The sequence below is a fragment of the Protopterus annectens genome, chromosome 14.part0, assembly GCF_019279795.1.
Source record: "Protopterus annectens isolate FY-2018-M chromosome 14.part0, PAN1.0, whole genome shotgun sequence".
NCBI lineage: Eukaryota > Metazoa > Chordata > Ceratodontiformes > Protopteridae > Protopterus > Protopterus annectens.
Window position 1 is genome coordinate 545,830,871 of NC_056748.1, and position 22,746 is coordinate 545,853,616.

At 39.1% G+C, this 22,746-nt stretch overlaps 1 protein-coding gene across 1 annotated transcript in view; it reads left to right on the forward strand.

The window, feature by feature from the left end:
• Positions 1-22,746, forward strand: part of LOC122788697 (myosin-16-like) — a 949,629-nt gene that overhangs the window by 591,320 nt on the left and 335,563 nt on the right. Inside the window, exon 11 of the mRNA XM_044055593.1 lies at positions 653-780. Within this exon, the coding sequence (XP_043911528.1) occupies positions 653-780 (128 nt within the window). The remainder of the gene's footprint in view (positions 1-652; positions 781-22,746) is intronic.

Genomic DNA, 22,746 nt, shown 5'->3' on the forward strand with positions numbered 1-22,746 from the left:
GGACAAAAATATGAAACAAAACCAGGGACATTCTACAAAAATCTGTGCAGTTGAGAGGTATGGTGTGCAGTCAAACAGTAAACTTCTGCACGGTATGGGTTATCTTAAAGTATATTTGTGCCTTTGATGTGACTTCCTCCTGCAGTAATAGGAAAGTCATAGGTTCATCAGTCTCAGCATTCTACTGTGTTTGGTCCCAGCATACCATTGAAGTCACTGGGCAAAACGGAAGAAACAGCTCTGGCATGCAGTCTTACCACATAGAGTGGCAGCATACTTCCTGGATTTCCTACCACATAAAAGAAAATATTTGGCATTTCTAAATATGAATTTTTATTTGCATAATGTTTACATAAGGCTGGATGTGCTTAGTGGCATATTAAGTCCCATTGTCTCTCCCACTGTTATACAAAACTGCTTTATAACCACCTGGTTTCACCAGCTTCCTGCTATGAGGCAAGAGCCATCTTACAGGCCTCATTCCCACTTATTAAAAAGCTCCATTGTTTTAAGTGTTTCTGTTAGCAGGACTGAATAGAATGCATAGTCTGTATACTTACCTCAACAGCTTATGGATCATGAAATTTCAGAGCTATTTAAACTGTCTTCTGAATGAAGCTTCATAAAAGTATTTTTCTTTCTACTTTTCCAGTGGAATGTAGTGATCTTACACATCAAGTGGAGGAGAAGGAAACCAAATGCAGCCAGCTAAACAAAGCAAAATCGGTACTGATATTGCAAGTAGATGAGATGAAGAAGCAACTTGATGAAGAAATAAAGGTACACTGCTAGACAAAGATACAGGAATAAAATGAAAAACTAGAAAGTCAGCAGTCAGCAATTATATTTTTATACCATTGCTGGTTGTGGAAGCAACCAAAAGAGAAAATATGTAAACATAATTTTGGCCGGATTCCAAAACACTGGCAGTGCAGTAGAGTAGCTGTCAATGAACAACAGTGGCACCCACTGGGTGCCACCGACCAATGTATTAAATGCATATTTAGCAGAACAGCTGAAAGAGTGGAGGGTAGCTAGTCTGACCCCTGGAAAAGTGTGTGTGAATTTTAAATATGAACAAAACCCACTGCCACTCTGAATGCAGCTGGACTCTTAAAGACATCCTGCATATGATCAACCATATACTAATACCATATATTATCACTGTATCATATATCATCAGTTAAGCTAGCATGGCCATAACACAGAAACCAAATGTGATATTCCACAAAATGTTTCAGGCACATCTGATACAATAATAAGTTGTTTTCATTATATATAACTTTACATGTATCATGCTAAATGGAAACATTTACAGGCAGACTACTTTGACCACCCATAATCATTCATAGTACAACATATGTTTCGCTATTCAGCCTGTTAACTGTTAATTCTCGTATCTACACTACCAGTATCACTGGTCAGCTGTGAGGGTTTGGCAATGTCAGATGTAAAGCATCTCAGATGCTCGGCACAGTGAAGTTATAAGTAAGCCGGGTACAGAAACAAGGTCATCCTAAAATATTCCACATGGATGGGACTCTCTCACTATGTATGGCATGTTGCTGTAAAGGCCAGTAAGATGGTATTCTCTACCCATGAGGAAATGCAAAAAAAGAAGTTCACCAAAGAACAGTCAGCTATTCTGATATAGAATTGTTTATCTTGCATACACTTAAGCAAGCTTCTTTAATATTTTGGCATACTTTCCTTTTTGGACAAACCTTTAAATATTAAGTAGGTATGACACGATAGTTATCTGTGTAGCAACAGTAAATAAAGTATGGAGAATATACCATAGAGGGGTCAGTGATATGATGTCAGTCTACCACACAGTGAGGTTAAAAATATGCACTATGTACCCTCTTTTGCAGCAAAAGTCTGGTTATGCATGTACTACAGATGAGAGCTTTCTGTCTTAGGTGCATCTGTGTTTTCTGTTATTTTCGGCTTGTTTTTATTACTGCCACTTAATTGATGTTCTTCGTCTTCCCTTGCTGCAGTCCTGACAATTGGGTATAGTCCGCGTCCCAGTCGGCCCGAATACCAGAGGTCATGGCAGACTGACGCCAGTACGTCAGGGTACTCGCATGACCGGCGTCATTTCCTCAGTCTTTTTTGCCGCATGGTCCGATGCAGAAGCAATTTTGCGAGTGCAGGTTGGCGTTCTGAGATTTTCCGAAACCGGAGTTTCAGACCGAATTCAGAGTTGGCTAAGTAACCCGTAGAACATTTTGGTTTTTTCTTGCTTCAGTATTTAACCGGATGTCAGAAAAAGTGAATAACTGTATTTCTTGTGGGAAACAGATACCGCATAGGGATTATCATACATTGTGTATACCTTGTTTAGGGCCTGAGCACGACGTTGTTGGTTGCCGCTCTTGTGCTAGATTTAACAAGCGCACTATTAAGAGGAGGCTTGATTGTGCTAGGTTAGTGTTTGGGAAGCGTTGCAATTATACTATGCCGTCGGATGCTCCGGCCTGCTTCATCTAAGAAGCGCAAGGACAAAACAGTGAAGTCTAGGGTGAGGAACCGCAGTCCCGGACCCCGGCCCTTTAGAAGGCTCAGGGGAGCCAGAGGTTTTGCCAGGAGTCTCTATGGAGTCTCAGGCAGATACTTTACTGTTACAGGATGTGCCCTCTCAGGAGGTAGGCCAGGCTGAGGGGCTTCTCAGGTAGCTGTTCTTCCCTCTCTTCCCAAGGTAGTTAGGGCCTCTCCTTCTGTTGCCAAAGCTTCTTTTAGAGGAAGGCCAAGTTCAGCTTCTGTAGGGGCTTCTCCTAGCATTTCGGCTCTGTGCCTAAGAAACATATGCTTAAAATGGCAGAAGATTTGATTACTCTGATTAGAGGTTCTATGCCCCCACCTGATAAGAGGCCTAGGGTGGAACAGGAGTTTGATAGTTTTGAACAGTGTTCACAGGCTTCAGAGTCTTCTGTGGAAGACTTGCAAGAGTTTCCTACTTATTCTGATTCTGATGTGGATGATTCCACTCCTTCAGCTTCTCCTCCTGAGGATTTTTCATTTTCAGAGACTCTTCACTCCATGAGGGAGCACTTTAAATGGGAAGGCCAAGATTACTCTGACTCCAGAAAAAGGCTTAGGGAATTCTTGTTTTGCCCCAGCATAGGCCCTTAGCTATTCCTCCTGTGTTGAATGTGGTGGAGGATGTTTTGCAGAGGCTTCTCTGAACCCTGATTCCTTGCCTCCTGCTCCTGTTAAGCCTGATAGGTATTATAGGGTGCCGCTCATAAGTATTTGTTTAAGAGTCCCAGGGCGGACCCAGAAACTGTTTCTCAGGGGCCTAAAGGTGTTAAAGCTTCTGTGGTTAAAAATCCTGTACCCTCTGATAAAGAGGCAAGGGCTTTGGATAGGTGGGGTAAGAAAGTATATACTTCTTCCACTCTAGCCATGAGGGCGTTGAATTGTCAGTTTCATATGCTGAAATATCAGAATTATCTCCTTTCACAATTGAAATCTAAGGTGGATGCTTTGGCGGAAGGTATTGAGTGTAAAGAATTGCTGGATTTGGTTCATGTGTCTGAACAAGTGGGTAAGCATTCTTTGCAGTGTGGTTTTGATGCTGTTCAGGCCTCCTCGAGGGTGGCTGCTACTAGTTCTGTTCTTCGCAGACATGCATGGTTGAAGGATCAGAATTTAGCTGAGCATGTTAAGACCAGGATTTTGGATGCTCCTTTACAGTCTGATGTGTTGTTTGGACCGCCTGTGGAAGCAGTTTTAAAGAAAATGGAGGACAAAGCTAAGTCTATGCAGACTGTTAAAGATTTTTGCAGGTGCAGCCTCCAGTTTAGTAGAAATTGGCCTGCTAAGGGGTGGACATATCCTGCTTATGGTTCCCAGTCTAGGGGTAGGTCTAGACGTGGTAGGGGCAGGGCTCAAGGTTCGTTTAGGCCTAGATCAGACAGTTCACCTGCTCAGACTTCTGGTGAGGGCAGGGGTCAGTCCTTTCGTAAGCAGAACCAATGACCTGCCTTTTCAGCTGCCAGTGGACTCTCGTCTGGCAGCTCCTTTGGGAGGAAGATTGTCTCTTTTCAAAGAAAATTGGGATTTAATCACTCAAGACAGATGGGTGCTGGATATCATTCATCACGGGTACAGATTTTATTTCCACACAATGCCCGCTTTCAAGGGCATGCCAGATGTTCCTCCTCCACAAAGAAAACAGGCTCACAAGCAAGTTTCTCAGTTACTTCAGATAGGGCTATTCAGCCAGTCCCTGTATCAGAAAGGGCTGGATTTTATTCTCGCCTGTTCCTAGTACCAAAGAAGGGGAACACGTGGAGACCAATTTTGGATTTATCTATCCTCAACACTTATCTGGACATTCCCAAGTTCAAGATGTTGACGTTACAGCAACTGTTACCTCTGCTGGGCAAAGATCACTGGATGGTAACTTTGGATCTCAAGGAAGCTTACCTTCATGTGCCCATAAGGCTAAGTTGCAGAAAGTATCTTTTCAACTGGAGATTTTCATTATCAGTTCTCTGCATTGCCCTTTGGCTTATCTACTGCCCAGAGTATTCACAAAGGTTCTGGCTCCAGTGATAGCTTACTTCAGGCTTCAAGGCATTCAAATTTATCCTTACTTGGACGACTGCCTGATTCTGGCTCAAGAAAAGGAACACCTTCTACAGCATCTGGAATATGTCATAGCAGTGCTAAGATGCCTAGGGTATTCTGTGAACGAAATAAAGTCCAGTCTAGTACCCTCTCAAGACATGTGCTTTCTGGGTGTGAGACTGAATACAGCAGCCCAGATGGCCTTTTAACCCCGGACAAACAAAAGAGTCTGTCACTTTACTTCCATCAACTATCTCATCAGTCCGTGCTGACTGCAAGGACAGTCCTTCAAGCATTAGGGTTCATGGCATCTTGTATTCTGGTGCTTCCCAATGCCAAACTGCATATGAGGAAGCTGCAATGGTATCTCAAAAATGTATGGACACAGCACTGCCAAGATTTGGACACTGTCATTCAAATAATACCTTGCCTTCAAAAGGAATTCTTGTGGTGGGCTCAGGAATGTCACCTAAACAAGGGACTCTCTGTGACCCGGCCAGAGGCGAGTCAGATTTTAACGACAGATGCCTCGGACACTGCTTGGGGAGCTCATCTAAATGGAAAGTGGATACAGGACAAGTGGCCTGCCAGACTACAGCATCTACATATCAATATGAAGGAGATGTTAGCAGTCCAGTTTGCATTGATGGCGTTCAAGGACTTACTTCTTCCAGGGCAGGTGTTGATTCTGACAGACAACACAACTGTCATGTGGTACATCAACAAGCAAGGGGGAACACATTCTTATCCTCTATGCAGGCAAGCAATGATTTTATGGGAGACTAGCCTGCAACTGACTCTTCAGGCAAGGTTTCTGCCAGGAGCACAGAACTCCCTAGCAGATGTATTAAGCAGACAAATCATGGATCCCCACGAGTGGAAACTGGATCTTCATGTATTTCAAAATTGACAGTGTCATGGGGAACTCCAGACATAGATCTGTTCGCTTCTCCACTAAACCACCAGCTGCCACAGTATTGCACAAAGGGGTTTCATCACACAGCTTGGAAAGTGGATGCTCTGTCTTTCAGTTGGAAAACCTTCATGTCTATGCCTTTCCACCTCTACCTCTTCTTCCAAAGGTATTACTAAAGGTCAGACAGGACAGGCCAAGGATGATTTTGATAGCTCCAGATTGGCCTCGGCAACACTGGTACCCACTTCTAAGGAGTCTTGTAAAGAAGCCTCCATGGCCTTTACCTCTGATTCCTCATCTGTTATCTCAGAAGGACGGTCATCTGCTCAATGTCAAGCTTCAATCTCTTCATCTCACAGCTTGGCATATTCTGTGTTGAAGCATGGTAGGTCTCAGCTTCCTCAACAAGTTTTAAATGTGATTATGGAAGCTAGAAGGCCTAGTACTAGGAGAGTGTAAAATGGAAGAGATTTTTATTTTGGAGTACAGCAAAGAATTTGGAGATTTCAGAGCCTAATTTGAGTGTGGCTCTTCAATATCTTACTGAATTATTGGACAAAGGTTTGTCCTTCTCTTCCATAAAGATTCATGCTGCAGCAATTTCAGCTCACTATGATTGTGACCCACCTTTGTTTTCGCATCCTTTGTTCAAGCAGTTTCTTAGAGGGCAAAGAATATAAGACCCCGAGCTCCTACTCCTGCTTGGGATCTCAATTTTGTGTTGGAAAAACTTACTCTACAACCTTCGAGCCTGCAGCTACTGCTGAATTGAAATATTTGTCATGGAAGACTGCTTTTCTGTTGGCTATTACTTCTGCAAGAAGGGTGTCTGAGTTGCAGGCCCTTATGGCAGTAGAGCCCTTTTTGATTTTCCATAAGGACAGGGTATCATTACGTACTAATCCTTCCTTTATGCCTAAGGTGGTTTCTAGTGTGGCTTTAAACCAAACTATTCATTTGCCTACGTTTTTTGCAGATCCTCAAAATAAAGGGGAAAAGATTTTGCACACTTTAGATGTACACAGGCAATTGCGTTATTATTTGAGCAGGACTAAAGATTTTAGGCAGTCTCAACAGTTACTTGTTTCTTTTGCCTTGAGTTCACAGGGCAAGCCTGTGTCAAAACAAACTATTTCTAGGTGGATTGGCTTTTGCATTGCATTTTGTTATTCCCATCATGGCAAAGAGGTTCCAGCTGGGATTAGGCCTCATTCCACTAGGGCTACTGCCACTTCAACAGCATTTCTAAGGGGGGTGGCAACTAAGGATATTCTGGAAGCAGCTACTTGGAGTTCAGTGCATACTTTCTCTAGGCATTATCACCTGCCTATATACTCTAAGACTAGAGCTGGTTTTGCCACAGCTGTTTTACAAGGCATGTTGTCAGCTCCTGCTACTTTATAATTTGCCAGCCTCCCTTACCTCTGCTTTGGGATTCTACCCAATTGTCAGGACTGCAGCAAGGGAAGGCGAAGAACATAGTACAGGTTTGTACCTACCATAAATGTAGATGTTCGAGGATTCCCTTACCCTCCCTCCTTCCCTCTGTGATTCAGGGTGGTTGTGTAGGTGAGTTTACATGCATATATTTTTGTATTTATTACTGTATATATTGTACATGTTTTTGGTGCAGGTTGTTTTGGGACTTGTCTTTTGGGTCTTCTGACATCTGGGGCAAGAAAAGACTGAGGAAATGACGTCGGTCATGCGCATTAGTACCCTGACGTACTGACGTCAGTCTAAGGCGCCATGACCGACGTCAGCCTTATACTCTGGTATTCGGGCCGACTGGGACGCGGACTATACCCAATTGTCAGGACTGCAGCAAGGGAATCCTCGAACATCTACATTTATGGTAGGTACAAAACTGTACTTTCTTTCTGCTTGAGTTATGTTTCAGAATGATATGCAAGTTATGTTCCTGAGTTTTGTCATTTGCACTTTGCCTGCACTGGCATTATTTCAAAACTGCAGATGTTGTGCAAATGTCCATGAACTTGATGCTACATCTTGGAGACAGAGGTGTTTGCTTTTAGAATATGTCTGAGTAATCTGTGTTCAAGGAGAACAGGAGTCTGAAAGCAGAAGAGAATGTCTCCATTTTTTTCAAATACAGTGTTCTTTCCCTGGTTGTTTAAAAGGATTATGTTAATCCTATTCAAAAGAGTGAGGTATCCAATAAAAATGAGCCCAGTAAGCAGAATTTATTGCACTCATCTCCTCCATGTTTTCATATTGTCAATATATGTCAAGTAGTCTTTCTTGGCTATAAGAAAAGAAGTACCACCAAGCAATGTAACCTTTTCACTTAGTTTTCAGAGTAAAGGAATAGCTAAGATGAGAATAGTAGTGCTTGCGTTTGTGTAGCAAGATCATTTTTTTTCTCTTAAAACCTTGGACCCGACCTTTTGAGATTTTGTTGGAAAAGGGCTATATGATATCTGATACACTAAAGGAATTAAGATATTTTTATGACTGAATGATGTGAGTTGCATCTTCTTAACAAATGTGGGTACCAAAGAGGGCAGCAATCATGTCCGGTTAATTTATTTTGCATAAAGTATCTGTCATGAAAAATTCTTAAATTGTTCAATCATAATCATAAGCATCATCAGCATCAACAACCCTTTCTCCCATGTTTCTACATGGAGTCATGGGGTCTCATCAGCTGTCACCACCTCTCCTGATGCAGAACCAGTCTTCTAACTTCTTCATCCATCATGGCAGACTATCACAGGTCTTCTCTTACACAGTTTATCCATCTCTTGGCTGAATGTCCTCATTTCCTCTTGCCTACTTCCTGTCTCTAAGTCTTTTTATCAAATTGTCATCTACTTTTCAACACATATGACTGAAACATTGCAATCATTTAACTTTGGCCTAATCTGCAACTGGGGTTATTTTGTCTCTGCTCAGATGTTCTCATTTCTTCATTTGTCCCACAGTGTGCATCCTGCCACCCATCTGAAGCACTTCATCTCCATCACCTCAAGCTTCTTCCACTGCCCTTCACTGCCCAGGTTTCTGTGCCATACAGAAGTACTAGTCACATCAGTGTTTTTGAACACCTTAATTTTTCGCGTCTTTGGAATTCTTGTGTTACACTCTGCCTCGAACACTATGTGCTGTTTGGCTGCAGCACCTCCTCATTCAGGCTTTCCATTTCCTTAGCCACTCTTTCCAGATTCTTGAAGGTGTTAACCTGTAACACTATTTTCCCTTCTGCCTCAGATTTTCTTCCATTCTGATTTCTCCCGTTTGCTGCCATGACAACTGTTTCTGCTCAGATTCATCCCATGTGTCTTTAGTTTTTCATTCCAACTCTTTATCATTTGCTGATGTTCCTGTTCAGAGTCTGCTTGTAATGCCACATCATCTGCATGCAACAGCTTTGTTGCTCTATCCCCTCTGACCTGTTTGCTAATGTAGTCCAACACAAGTATGAACAGCAATGGGCTTAGATCTGAACCTTAATGCACTTCCACTTCTATTAGGAAGCCCTCTGTGGATATGAACACTGTTCCTACTTGTGTCATGATCAGGTCCTTGCACATTTGTCTGCACTGGTACTATAAATGAATCCGAGACATCGAACCATCATAGGACTGCCCAAATCAGCTTTCTTGAGACCTTGTAATATGCTTTTCCTAACTCTAGGCATGAGTGGAATGGACTCTTTCCACATGTCTAGTATCTTCTCTACTATCTGTCTCACTGCAAACATCATGTCAGTTGTGCTGCATCCTGATCTGTATCCAAAATGCTCATCTCCCATCATAATTTCTACTACTCTGCATAACTGTTTATCCATCACCTTCTCCAGAAGTTTTATGTAGTGAGTTAGGATCTTGATATCTCTGTACTGCCCACATTTGTGGATGTCCCCTTTATACTTGTACAATGGCTCTAGAATGTTTATTCTCCAGTCATCTGGGATACACCTTTCTCTCCATGCCACAAGGAGAATCCTCAGAAACCTTATCTCCCGTAACTCAAACAACATCTTGGTCACATTTGTTATGGCTTTATCTGAGCTTGCTGTTTTGCCTGACTTCATTTTCCTTAGTGATATTTTTACTTCTTGAAAGATGTGTTCTATTTCCTTTTTAATCACAGGCTGTGAATGGAGTAATGCAGTTTATGTGGGCTTTTCTTCATTCAGAAGCAGCTGGAAGCATTTAATCTGTATTTGATGTCCTATGGACTGGTGAGCAGGTTTTTGCTGGCATCCCTCATGAATGGTGTTTAATGAATATTTTCTTTGATTTTTTGTCTTTGTCTTGCAACCTGATAGAGTTTCTATATGTCATCTGCTGAGTCACTTTTCAGAAGCTGATAGAGCTTCTCTGATGTCTTATTCTTTAACACTGTACTGCAAATGCTCTCTTAGCCTCTTTGTTAACCAATCACTTTGGATAAAGTTCAACAGCTTAAAATTTCCATTGAGATCTAGTTGACATTTACATACCAGGCCAGAAAATGAAAAAAAAAAATTGAAGTTGCCTGCTAATACCATTATGTGTCCAAGGTTTCAAAGGCAATGTTTGTAGAAGGAGCAAACAAGAAAATGTCTAGATTCTCTTTAGGATTCTAACAGTAGTGTACATTCTGACTGATTTTTTAATATGTAGTGTATGTATGTATATATCTACTTCAGTAGATCGAAATACCATAATACCTAAATTTAGAATCCTGAGATGAAAAAACCACAAGAAAACATTAATGAAATTTAACAATGCCAAAACTTTTAAAAATCGAAACACCTAATGCGTATGTCTAGAGGCACTCAGAGATCGAGAGGAAATCAGAAAAACAACCGCTACATTTAACCACATCACTTAAAAAATATATCCCTGTACCCCATCAGCCTCTGCATATTTTATATACCAACTCTGAGATCACACCATAGTGGGGAAAAGGGTAAATTTCTCGATCCTCACTGTTCCACGATCCCTATTTACAGTCATTAAAAATGGAAAATTTTTCCCTTGCATGATATATTTAAATGAAGAAGCTGTTCTTCTAACTGCAGCATGATCTCCATTCAAAACCTATGAGTGCTTCCAGACATGTGTATTAGGTGTTTTGATTTTTAAAAGTTTTGGCATTGTTAAATTTCATTGATATTCATTTGTGATCTTTTTGTCTTGGGTTTCTAAATTTCGTGTTATGGCATTTTGATCTACCGAAGTAGATCATATATATATATATATATATATATATATATATATATATATATATATATATCTATGTGGAATACATACTGCTTATCGAACTGCCGTTTCACCGAAAGTAAAATGGCTGAGCACACTTTGTGAAAGTGCTTTTCATCGAAAAAGCACTTAAGTGAAAATGTGCTAAAAAACTACAAAAATGTGGGGAAATGGCTGTTGCTGAGATTGCAGCACAGTGGAGAGAAGGAAATATTCCCTTTTTCCCACTGTAGTGCAATCTCAGAGTGAGAATATAAAAGTAGAGGGGTGTGGGGGTCACAGCCCCCCACATGAGGGGTGCTGAGGGGCTTGCCCTCTGCGTAAATGTGAGTAATGTGGGTTTTTTTTCAGTTTTCTTATTTTTAATTTTTTTTTTTGCACACTTTAGCAAAAGTGCTTTTTCAGTGAAAAGCACTTTAGCTAAAGTGTGTTCAGCCATTTACGTTTCGCGGAAACATAATTTCGTGCAATAGTCCTAGAGCCATATATATATATATATATATATATATATATATATATATATGTGTATATATATATATATATATATATATATATGTATATATATGTGTATGTATATATATATCTATACATATGTATATATATGTATATGTATATATATATGTGTGTGTGTGTGTATATATATATATATATATATATATATATATATACACACACACACACACACACACACACACACACACACACACACACACACACAAATAGATACACTACTGGTATGTATTGTTCTTGCTGCTGAATATAATGTGAAACAAACAAAACTCAAGACATATCCAGCAGAATAAAATAACAACTGACCACGACCTATGAACACACTAAAGACTGACAAAGGGAATCAGATTGTAATTATGAATCCTGCGCAATATATTGGGATTTGCTATACACATGTGAATAATACTGATGTTTATGAAAAATGTGATGTGAATAAATACTACACAGCAATGGAAGAATATCTCACTGTGTTAAAGAAGGGCTTCTGTTTGGGATGCTTTACTAAATCTGATCTACATAAAAACATTTACTACTGCTACCACATGTATAGCATTGTTTTATTGTTTGCCCAAGACATACAAAGGTATTGATAATATAAGTGCCAAACCTATTATTTCTGCAGAAAAGTATTTTTTTAAATAATATGTGTATTTTTTACATTCATTTTTAAAACCATATGTGATTAAGATTCCTCCATATATAAGGGACAGTCAGGACTTTTAGATAAGATTAAAGGTATAGTCTGGAAAGACACCATGTATTGGCTGAACCTAGATGTAAAACGTCTCTACACTAATATTAAGCATAATATAGGAGTTCAAGCTCTATTTTACTTCTTCGAGGATAGTTCTTTATCACATTATTTTGTAGAATTAGTTGTTTTTTGTTTTAAAAATAATTATTTTGTTTTTAATGGAGAGATTTTTCACCAATTGCAGGATATAATCATGGGGGCAGCTTTTGCCCCATTGTATCCCAATATTGTAATAGCTAAATTCGAAATTGACCACATACATAGTCGTCCTTTTTTAAGTTATATGTGATCAAATATTTTAGATATATTGATGATTTAATTTTTCTATGTGATGGGGATATTTCTGAAGCTCAGCATTTTCTACAGGATATACAGGTGAATAATTTTTCCTTAGAATTTGATGGAATACAAATAGGAAGACAGGTACCCCTTTTAGATATTGATCTATTAGGCAATATAGGTGAAGTCTTTGTACTACCATACATAAAAATCTGAATAATGGCAACCTGTTCTTATATGGTACAAGTTGACATCCGCCACACCTAACCTGATGTCTGTGTTACCATATAATGAGTTTTTACGTATTAATAGGTTGTGTAGTTCAGATAGTATATTTGGGAAAGAAATACAAAATATGATAAGAATTGTTTATTAGAAGGGGATATGATAGAAAGACAGTACTGGATTCTAGTCTAAAAGTGTTGGACAAACATTTTGGTACTCCCACTTTGAGTGGTAATACATATCACCTGCCTTCTGAAACGAGTGTTGTAAGGAAACAATAATAATGGGAATAGGAAAGAAGTGTATTTTGTCACAACATATAATGTCCTGACTGATTAAATAGTTAAAGAAGGGAAACAGCATTGGCTTATGCTGCTTAGGGACAAAAAGCTAGCAAATATACTTCAGGATTATGTAACTATATCTTACAGAAGAGGTAAAAATGTATATGGTGGTACATAATAATTTTTTACCACCAGAGGCCACTTTAGATGTTAATGTTCCCCCTAAGCATGGGCACTTTTGCTTGTAATAAATGTTCTATTTGCAAGCATATAGTAAGATTTTTTCCTGATATTAATGGTACTAAGTTCTATTTGAATGGAAGTTATACATGTAACACTGACGAAGTAATATATGCATTAAAATGCACTTGTGGTTTATTTTATTTTGGTGAGACAGGTCAGTCTTTTAAAGCACATTTTCAAGAACATAACAGGGACATAAAAAATAAAAAGTTAGACAGTCCATTGGGGGCACATTGGGGGTATTTAAATGGTTGTGTATTATGTGTTCTTTACTCTTGGAAGGCTTTTGGCTGAGGCACTAAGTCTTTTAATAAAGTGTGTGTTCATAGGTCATGGTCAGTTGTTATTTTATTTTATTTTGGTGGTTCTGTTATCCAGCAGAATACTTTCCAAGGTTTTCTAAAGTGAGTTTTATACGTTTTACCAAGTTAGAAGATTCGGCACAATGAAACCGGTGACTTCAGGTGCAGTTCTGTGAGGCCGATAATTCTCCTGCATTGAACTATTGTAATTTGAGAAAAATATACTTTGGTTTAGAGGAATACCAAGTGAAAACACTGGTAGATGAATTCCCGAACTTGGCAAACATCTTACCAGAGCCAGTCAAAAATTATAGTACTTTGGAAACAGTCATTCAAACTGACTAGACATGATACTGGCAAGGTATCATATTCATCTGACACTATTATAATTACTGAAATATTATGTCTTTTTGTTAAATGGCTTAGTGTCTTGAAATTTGTTGTTTGTCTATCAACAGTTCTAGTGTTTACCTGAAGTGTTTTATATCTTAATATGTACTGGACTTCCCATTATTAGAAGTCCACTGACTGCAAACTTCTAAGTGAAAACTGTTCCCTCATCATATTGACTGTTAATTCTTCAGCATAATGAGACGTGTTGTCACAGAAGCTGCAGTTTTATTTAGTCTAGTGTGGAATATTTCAAAGGCCTCATCTTTTCTCCAGTCTTGCATTTCCTTGAAATCTGGATCCTGACTAACATATGTCATTCAGTTTCAAGTATAATTGCTGTCTTATTTTCCAGGTCGTCTACACATTGTTGCTGTTACTGTATCCTGTACAGTCTTCTAACCATGACTTTACCTTTTATCACCTTCTGTGTGCTACTTTTGCACTCTTCACAGGCAGCTTGCAGGATAAGAAATATATTAGTAATTGCACTGGCTATACTTTTGTGTCTTTCACGTAATATTTATTTGAGATTTTTCTTTACTGTTAAACTAATGTATTGGAGTTTGTAGTCATAATCATACCTCTCAGCCTCTTAGAGCAGGAAATCTGGACAACCCCGTAAATAAAAGTGGGACAAAGGACTAAAAATAGGGACCATTTTAAATATTGCTCTTCCAAACTTAGAAAGGAGATAGAATAACAGGTTTTGCATTAGCATGAATTTTCTTAAGGGTATGAAGTCTGAAAGTCAAATGTCTCATTTTCTTTTTTCACTCTTTAATGATTTGCCACTAATTTGCCAATAAAACACAATTTTATGAAAAATGGACCAACAATATGAGGCAAAAGTCTGGACATTTTGCGAAAATCTGTACAGTTAAGAGGTATGGGACAAAAGAGTGACTTTCAACTGATTAAGTATTTTTTCTCTGCATTTTTCCTGTGACTGCTAATTCCACCGAAAAAGCGATTTTCTAGCATTCTGTGCTCTAAAAATCTATTTTTTTGCTCCATACTATACTATTTTTTGCTGTTTGCACTGTTAAAGTCGTTTAAGTCATTTTTTATGTTGTTTAACTGTGTAGGCTACACAGTCAAGTGCGCTAGCCTGTTCAAAGCATTTAAAGTGCTTTTTGTGTAAGTTTACTTTACTTTCTCCAAAAAAAAAAAGAAAAAAAAATATTCTTGTTTCCCGCCTTTTCTAAGTTAGTATAATCCAGTTTTCAGGTTCTGCTGAATTCAGGGCTGTGGTACAAGTTCCTGTGTTGCCCATATCCTTACTTGGATAGGAAGAAGTTTCTCTGTTCTCCAGTGAGAGTGGCGAGCTTTGAGCAGCCTATCTGTCCCTGGAGGAGTGGTCTCAGCCCAGCAAATAGTAGTTTATTGGCAGTCTTGGGCTAATTTCTATCTCTTTCATCTCCCTGCTTTAAAACCCGCATTTGCACGGTTTTGCGTGTCTTTGCGCACCACACAGTGCCGGTTAGCTAAGGTTAAACTATTCCAGGCTCCGCAAAGTCTGCTCTTCAATTTTTTTCCCTTGGAATTAGTCAAACTCTCAACTAAAGCACTCTAACCTTCCTTTTACAGTCCAGCACTTGCTCTAAGCTCTCAGTAAGCACTAATAAATGCTAACACTACACCCCCCCTTTAATAAACAGTTGTACAAGGCTCCCCATTCGTCCCTACCGGACAATCAGTAAAGCAGTTCATTTATCCGTACAGACATGTCCAAAGGGCAGTTTCAGGTGTACTCTCCAGTCCAGCTGGTGAATCTGGGTATCTTGAGGCAATGTTATAATTGCCTCATGTACACAAACAACCCTCTCCTCCTTCCAACAAACACACATGTATGTGAGAGATGCAACTATACAGCCAAACTGGAGGCCAAGCTCTCTCAACCCAAGGCTGGAACAGTCAGTCAGGAGGAGAAGGGAAACACTTGCACCACACTACCAGTCTCACACACGCCTGTCATATCTACACCAGCAAACACACATAAGTACACAAAAACGTACTCAGAGGCTCTAAATAAAAATCTGCCTAAGCAGGAGAGACCACCAAAGCAGACATCCACGCACCCTCCACCCTCTAACAACAACCACGTATCACTTACTTCACAAAGTCAGTGTGCCACACAACCACAGCCCTTAAGGCTAAGTAACACACCCAATACACTAGTAATAGGTGACTCTATTGTCAGGCACACTGACATTCCACTCACTAGACTGAACAAGGAGAAAGTTACTGTAAGCTGCCTGTCGGGTGCCAGGATCCACCACATAACACAAGCACTCAGGTCACTCCAAAACAAGTACAAATATGACTATGTCATTGTACATGTTGGTGTGAACGACCTGAGCTGTACCTCCCTGGACTACATGAAAAGAGACATAGAGGAGCTCTCTGATCATGTAGCCCAGGCCGGTATGACCCTGACCCTGAGTAGCATCTTGCCCTCACCAAGAATGATGCCACAGTATAAAGAAAAAAATATCTGTTTTAACAATTTGCTAAGCTATTGGTGTCATTCAGAGAGGATCCAGTGTCTGTCAGCCTGGGATGACATGTTTGACAAGCCACGCTGCTTCGCCAGAGATGGCTTGCACCTGTCGCCCTTAGGCTTTCGAATACTGGCCAAGGCTCTTACCACCCCCATAGTGCCTTTTTTAGGCAAGGCTCAAAAGACAAACCCACCTGTGCTCCGCAGATCAGAACGTTTGAGAGAACGTTATCAGGGGCAGAATCAAAACTACATTCAACAATACAATGGAGGGGGGAGACACAGGGGGCAAACATATCATTATTAAATGAAGGGACAAACTTACATTGTTTAGGTGTACCCCTTAATACAACAAATGTACCCTTAGATGTTACACAGGCTGTCACCAATAAAAACAAAGGTATTTCAGCATTAAAGATTTGTGAAACAAGGGAGGTGGTTGATAGCTTTGAATGTAATGAAGTGACAGAATATGACTGCATTAATGCTAGGTTTTCAGCAGATAGCAGTAGAGAAAATAATTTTAGAAATATTGTGATTACAAATGAACTGCATGTGCAAGAACATGAGTGCAGTAATGAACATTTTTTTAACACAATGTCGAGTAGTCAAGAAATAAATATTTTTGAGCAAAACCAAAGTTATATACAAGAAAATGGTGAATGTAAGATCATTACAGAAGGTAATTTTACAATGTATAATTATACAGCAAAAACTTTAAACAGTAGTTACCTTACACTTTTTAAAAAAGGTTTTAAATATATCCCTACGTATCAAGTGGATATTGGAAAAATATTACTGAATTTAAAAATGTATACGAGAAGATTAAATCTTAGAATTTATTTTAAAGAAAAACTGGATAATAATATTGGTACTGATATAAAAAATATTACACTAAGAAGGTCTAGTACATTTATTCCACCAAATAATCCTATAGTGCACTTGTTTGAAATGTTTTGTGAAGTGCAACTTAGGAAAGCATGGAAGGATAGTAATATTTCCAAAGATAATTTAACAGAAGCAGAAAGGTTTTGTTTAAATGAGTTGAGTGCTTCTGATGAAATGAGAGTCATGAAACCTGATAAAGGGGGAGGGGTGGTTTTGATGGCTAAACTGGATTACAATAACAAAATGTGTGCTATGTTGAGTGATGAGACAACTTATAAGAAAATAGCAAGGTATGATGTAACTAAGGCATACACAAAAGTGGATTGGCAAATGTATGATTTATTGTTGGAAGGAATGATTACCAAGGCCGAATTTGAGTACTTATCAGTTGAATATCCATTGACGCCATCAATTTTTGGTATACCCAAAATACACAAAAGCATCTCTAATCCCCCTTTTAGACCTATAGTGTCTGCAAAGCAGTCAAAAATGGAAGCTATAGCTCATTATGTGGATATAAATTGTAAGGAAATAGTAGCAAACATTAAGTATATTTTAAAGGATTCATGGCATTGCCTCGAACTGCTTCATAGTTACAAAAATGAGAAATTGGAGGATGTTCATTTAGTGACAATAGATATTATCAGTTTATTTTCAGTAATTCCCTTGGCAGAAGGTTTAGAACTATTTGAGAATAGTTTGGAGGTTTTGGAAAGTTTCACACAGTAAAACGAAAGCTTCTTGTTGATTTGATGGAAATGATACTAAAAAACAATTTCTTCCAGCACGAAGGAGAATATTACCAACAATGTGCAGGAGTGGCAATGGGGGCCAGATGTGCCCCCATATACGCGAATTTAGTTCTAGCCATGTGGGAGAAGCAAAAAGTGTTTGAAAGTACTTATTGGTCAAAAATAGATTTATACCTTAGATTTTTGGATGATATATTGATATTTTGGAAGGGAAATAAAGAGGAACTGAATAATTTTATAGAATACTTAGAAGGTAGTACCACATTTTTAAAATTCACATACAATATGAAATATGAGAGTTGTGATTATCTGGATTTGAAAATTTATAAATTGAATGGAAATCTGAATTCTACAATATATCGTAAAAAAACTTTTTCAAACTCCTATTTGCATTTTGACAGCTGTCACCCTTATTTTCAGAAAAGAAATTTAATAAAAGGGCAAATGGTGAGGCTATCAAGAATAATAACCGAAGATACGGAATTTTATAAGGAATTAACAAAGTTGGAAAATATGTTTTTAGAAAGAGGGTACCCAAGAAAATTAGTCGAGGGTATTAAGGGTGAAGTGAGTAATAAAAGGAAGGACACTTTTAAACCATTGTTGACATATGGTACCCTTAATAAAAATGAAAACAGAAAAAACCACGATGGAAGGGTAGGAGCATTTATAGTCCCTTATAGTAACAACATAAATGATTTTACTAACACCATTAGGGAATGTTACGAAAAAGTTTTTGTCAATCAAACAGAAATTTTACAGTACATAGGGACTACACCTTCTATAGTTTTAGTAGAGGAAGAAATTTGAAAAACTATTTTGAAAGTAGTATTTTATTTAAAAGCTCAACAATGAGAAAGTGTGGTTTTTGTAAAAGTTGTCGATATATTAACGATGGGCCATATGTTACATTACACGGTTACAATAGGACACTTAGATGTCCAGGAAATGTAAATTGTAACACAAAATTAGTTGTATACTTAGCTACATGCCTGTCGTGTTCTGCATTTTATATAGGAAAAACTATAAGAAAGTTAAGAGAAAGAATAAGTGAGCACAATAGGGATATCAAAAACAAGAAGGTTACTAGTTCCCTATATATGCACAGTACAAAATGCAAAGATTTTAAGAGGTTTTTATTTTTTGTAATAGATAGGATACCAGAAATGAATGGGAACAGTGACGGTGATTTAAATTCACTGCTTGAGAGCAAAGAATGTTTATGGCAGCTTAGGCTAAATGCTTGTAAGCAGCCAGGACTAAATGAACATGTATCTATTTCAAGTTTTTTAAAAATGAAATCCTATATTATATAGACATTTGTGTTTTGCCATCTTTAGACATTGTGTACTTTTTAAAAAAACTTTTTAGATTGGATTTTTTTATACATATGTATTTTGGTATTTATTTCACATGATTTTACATTAGAAATGGTGTTCTTATGTGAATTTTTTATTGTAGGTATGTACATTTCAAGTCACTATTTATTGAGGTAGTAACAATACTTTTTATGTTATGACCTTTTTCATTATGAATTTTCACATTTATTGTATTTATTGTATATATTTTTTGTTGATAAATTTAGGTAAACTTGTAAAAGGTTATAGAAAAGTATATATACACACAAGAGATATATATATATATATTTTACATATAAAGTATTTATTTATTCATTTCTTACTAAGGTATACATATATCCTTTAGAATTTTAAATGTTTTTATAAGTGATTTTTATACAACCATACAATGGCTATCTGATTGAACTTTTCGAACTTCTAACATTTACAGATATATACCTTTAATTAATTAATCAGACAGATAGGTATATTGGATAATGTCCTATAAGGTGATTGGCTTTCATAGTTCATTTGTTTAGTATAAATTAGTAACTGCTCCTGTATTTTATTAACTCTGAAGAAACCCACGGTGGAGGTGGGTGAAAGCGCTCAGTTCTTTGTGTGTAATAAAAGGTTAAAAGGTTCTTGTCTCGTGGATCCAAGTAGCGTCTTACTTGTACTTTTTACTAGTTTGTTTTTTTTTGTTTTATGTCGCATCAAGTGTAATGCTACTCAAGCCAGACATCTAAACCTCAAAATGCATGCACTCGAGGCACTCCTCAGCATGGAGAAAATTGATATCTGTGCAGTAACAGAAACCTGGTTCAAGGCTCCAGAGAGCACCCCAGCACTACCAGGCTACAACTCATACCATACCTTTTGGCCCCAGAACCCGGACCGAAATACAAAAGTAGGGGGTGTATCCATTTTCATAAGGGATACCCATACCTCCAGGTTAGTAGCACAGCACAAGGCCTCGGAGACCATCCATGTGCAACTAACAGTGGGCAAAGCTGCTTTTCAGATCATAGCTTGCTACAGATCACCCACCATGTCTCAGGACCCCCACTCAGCATTCCTGAGAACATTGGAAAATATGAAGATCCTACCAAACACCATGATACTGGGTGATTTCAACTACCCAAACATTGACTGGGAAAACTACTCAAGTACAAACTCCTTTAGCCAATGCTTCCTAGAGTTTATAAACTCAAATGCCCTGGAACAACTGGTCACCATGCCCACAAGAGGTGAAAACATATTGGACCTGATCATCACCAACATGGGGGACCAGTATTCCACAACAGAGGTAAACCCCTCGCTGGTAAGATCAGACCATAAACTAATCACAATGGACATCCACATCCCGACCCCACGCCCAGTCAAGGAAACCACTGTGAAAAACTTTTCAAGAGCAAACTTCACACTTCACAAGACCGAGGTGGAAAGTTTCAAAGTCCACTTGCTAAAGGATAATGCTGCCCAAATCTCAGAATCCTTTACAAATGCATTCTTTGAGCACCTACAGGAATGCATGGATTGAGCCATCCCAAGTAAAACCAAGACTCACTCCTCCAAAAGAGGAAACCAGTGTGGTGGTCCCTGGCCATAAATAAGCTATGCAACAGAAGGAGGAAATTATTACATGATAAAGCAAAATCCCAAAAAGGAAAGGCATCCCTGATCAGTATTAGCAAGAAACTACGATCCCTCATAAAATCATCCAAGGCCAGTTTCGAAAGAAAAATTGCCAAAGACTCTAAAGATAACCACAAGGCCTTCTTTAGCTATGTCAAGAACCTGGGTGGCAACTCTCAGATCTGCTCTGAGCTAGTGCAAAATGGCAAAAAATACACTGAAGCAATTGACATTGCCAACATCCTGGCCGACAGGTTCAGTGCAAACTTTACCCCACCCCCACTCCCAAAAGGGCTCGTGTCCATCCCAGAAGAATGTAGAGCCCCAGACATCACAGACACGCAGGTGAAAACAGCCCTCTCCAAAGCCAAAAACACAGCAACAATGGGTCCGGATGGTATCCCAGGCTGCATCTTACACGAGCTCCAAAAAGAACTAAACCCTCACCTAAATTCACTGCTCAAACTCAGCCTTACCACAGGCTATGTACCCAAGGAATGGTGTACAGCAACAGTTATCCCGCTCCACAAAGGTGGTGCCACAACAGATCCGGGGAACTATCGCCCTATAAACCTGACTAGCCTGGTCTGCAAAGCTATGGAGCGCATCATCATGGAGCTCATAAACAACGACTTTGGGAACCTCCAAACACTGGACCCTACCCAGTTCGGCTTTGTTAATGGCGGATCCTGCCTCCTAAACCTAGTTAACTTTTTTGAAACAGTTACCAAGGCCATAGTGTTACTAATGGCAGCAGCAGCTCCTCCAGGGATGGTCACAGCATTCAGACTAAACAGAGAGTCTTTCCTGTTCCCTGTCCCACGACCAAAAAGAGTGATTCTCCCTTGCCCATTGAGAAGCCCTCAACAGCAACAGAGGATGTGGCTAACCTCGGGTCTATAGCGGCTGTAGGTGCTACACCAGAAGGATCCATAGGATCATAGGATCATAAGATCATAGGAGGTTACTAGGCTAATGGCCCCGGGACACTTACAAGTGTAGCCAAGAGTTTATCCCCAAAAATAACCCTCAGTCAGCACCTGTCACTCCTGTCAGTGAGGGACACAGGTGGAACCCCTGGGACAAACTTGTGGTTTCCCATCCAATCATCAAGGTTGTACTTAGAAGGTCAGCAACATACTTTGTTTGACGTGTATGGGGAGTCTATTCCAGAGACGGGGCAGTCTCTGTGAGACAAACCTGTCTCTCTAGCAGGTTTTGTTAATGTTGCATATTAGATTTAGGCCTTTCGATTGGGTAATGCTCAAAGAATAAGACTTATAGATACAGAGCATGTCTAGTAGGGCAGGGTCTGAGATTGCCTTGAAGGCAAGACACAGATCACCTCCGAGCAATCTGTAGGAAACCAAGTAGAATTATAGTGATTTGTGCCTGTGGAGCCATTGGACAGGTGTTGGAGGCCATGAATTGTCTTTATGAGGTATTTCTGTGTCCTTTCCATGTTGGTGCAGGTGTTTGGAGAGGTACATACCAAACAAAGCGTTGTACTCATTTATTAGCCTAATGAGGGAGGAGTACAGAGAGGTAATACCCTCCATTTTTCTGGATGCAATCCCTTTACTTATGAGATGAACAAAGTAAAAGGCTTTTCTGACCACTGCCACTGCATTTTGGTCGAATGTGAGATTGTTGTCAACCTGTGTACCCAGGTTTCTCACCACTGGTTGCATGCTTAGGGAGTTGCCGTTGATGTGGTAATCAGTAAAGGCCATGTTTTTGCCGAATGGTTTGATAATACATTTTTTGCATTTAACTTAAGGCCATGACTTTGGCACCAGTCATTTGTTGCTGTGCGTCCCACTTGTAGTATGTTACCATCATTTGGAGATTCAATGACAGCACCCAAATTACATTCATCTTCAAACTTGGCCAGCCACAGGCCTTTTATCTTTGCATGGACCTCTGAGAAG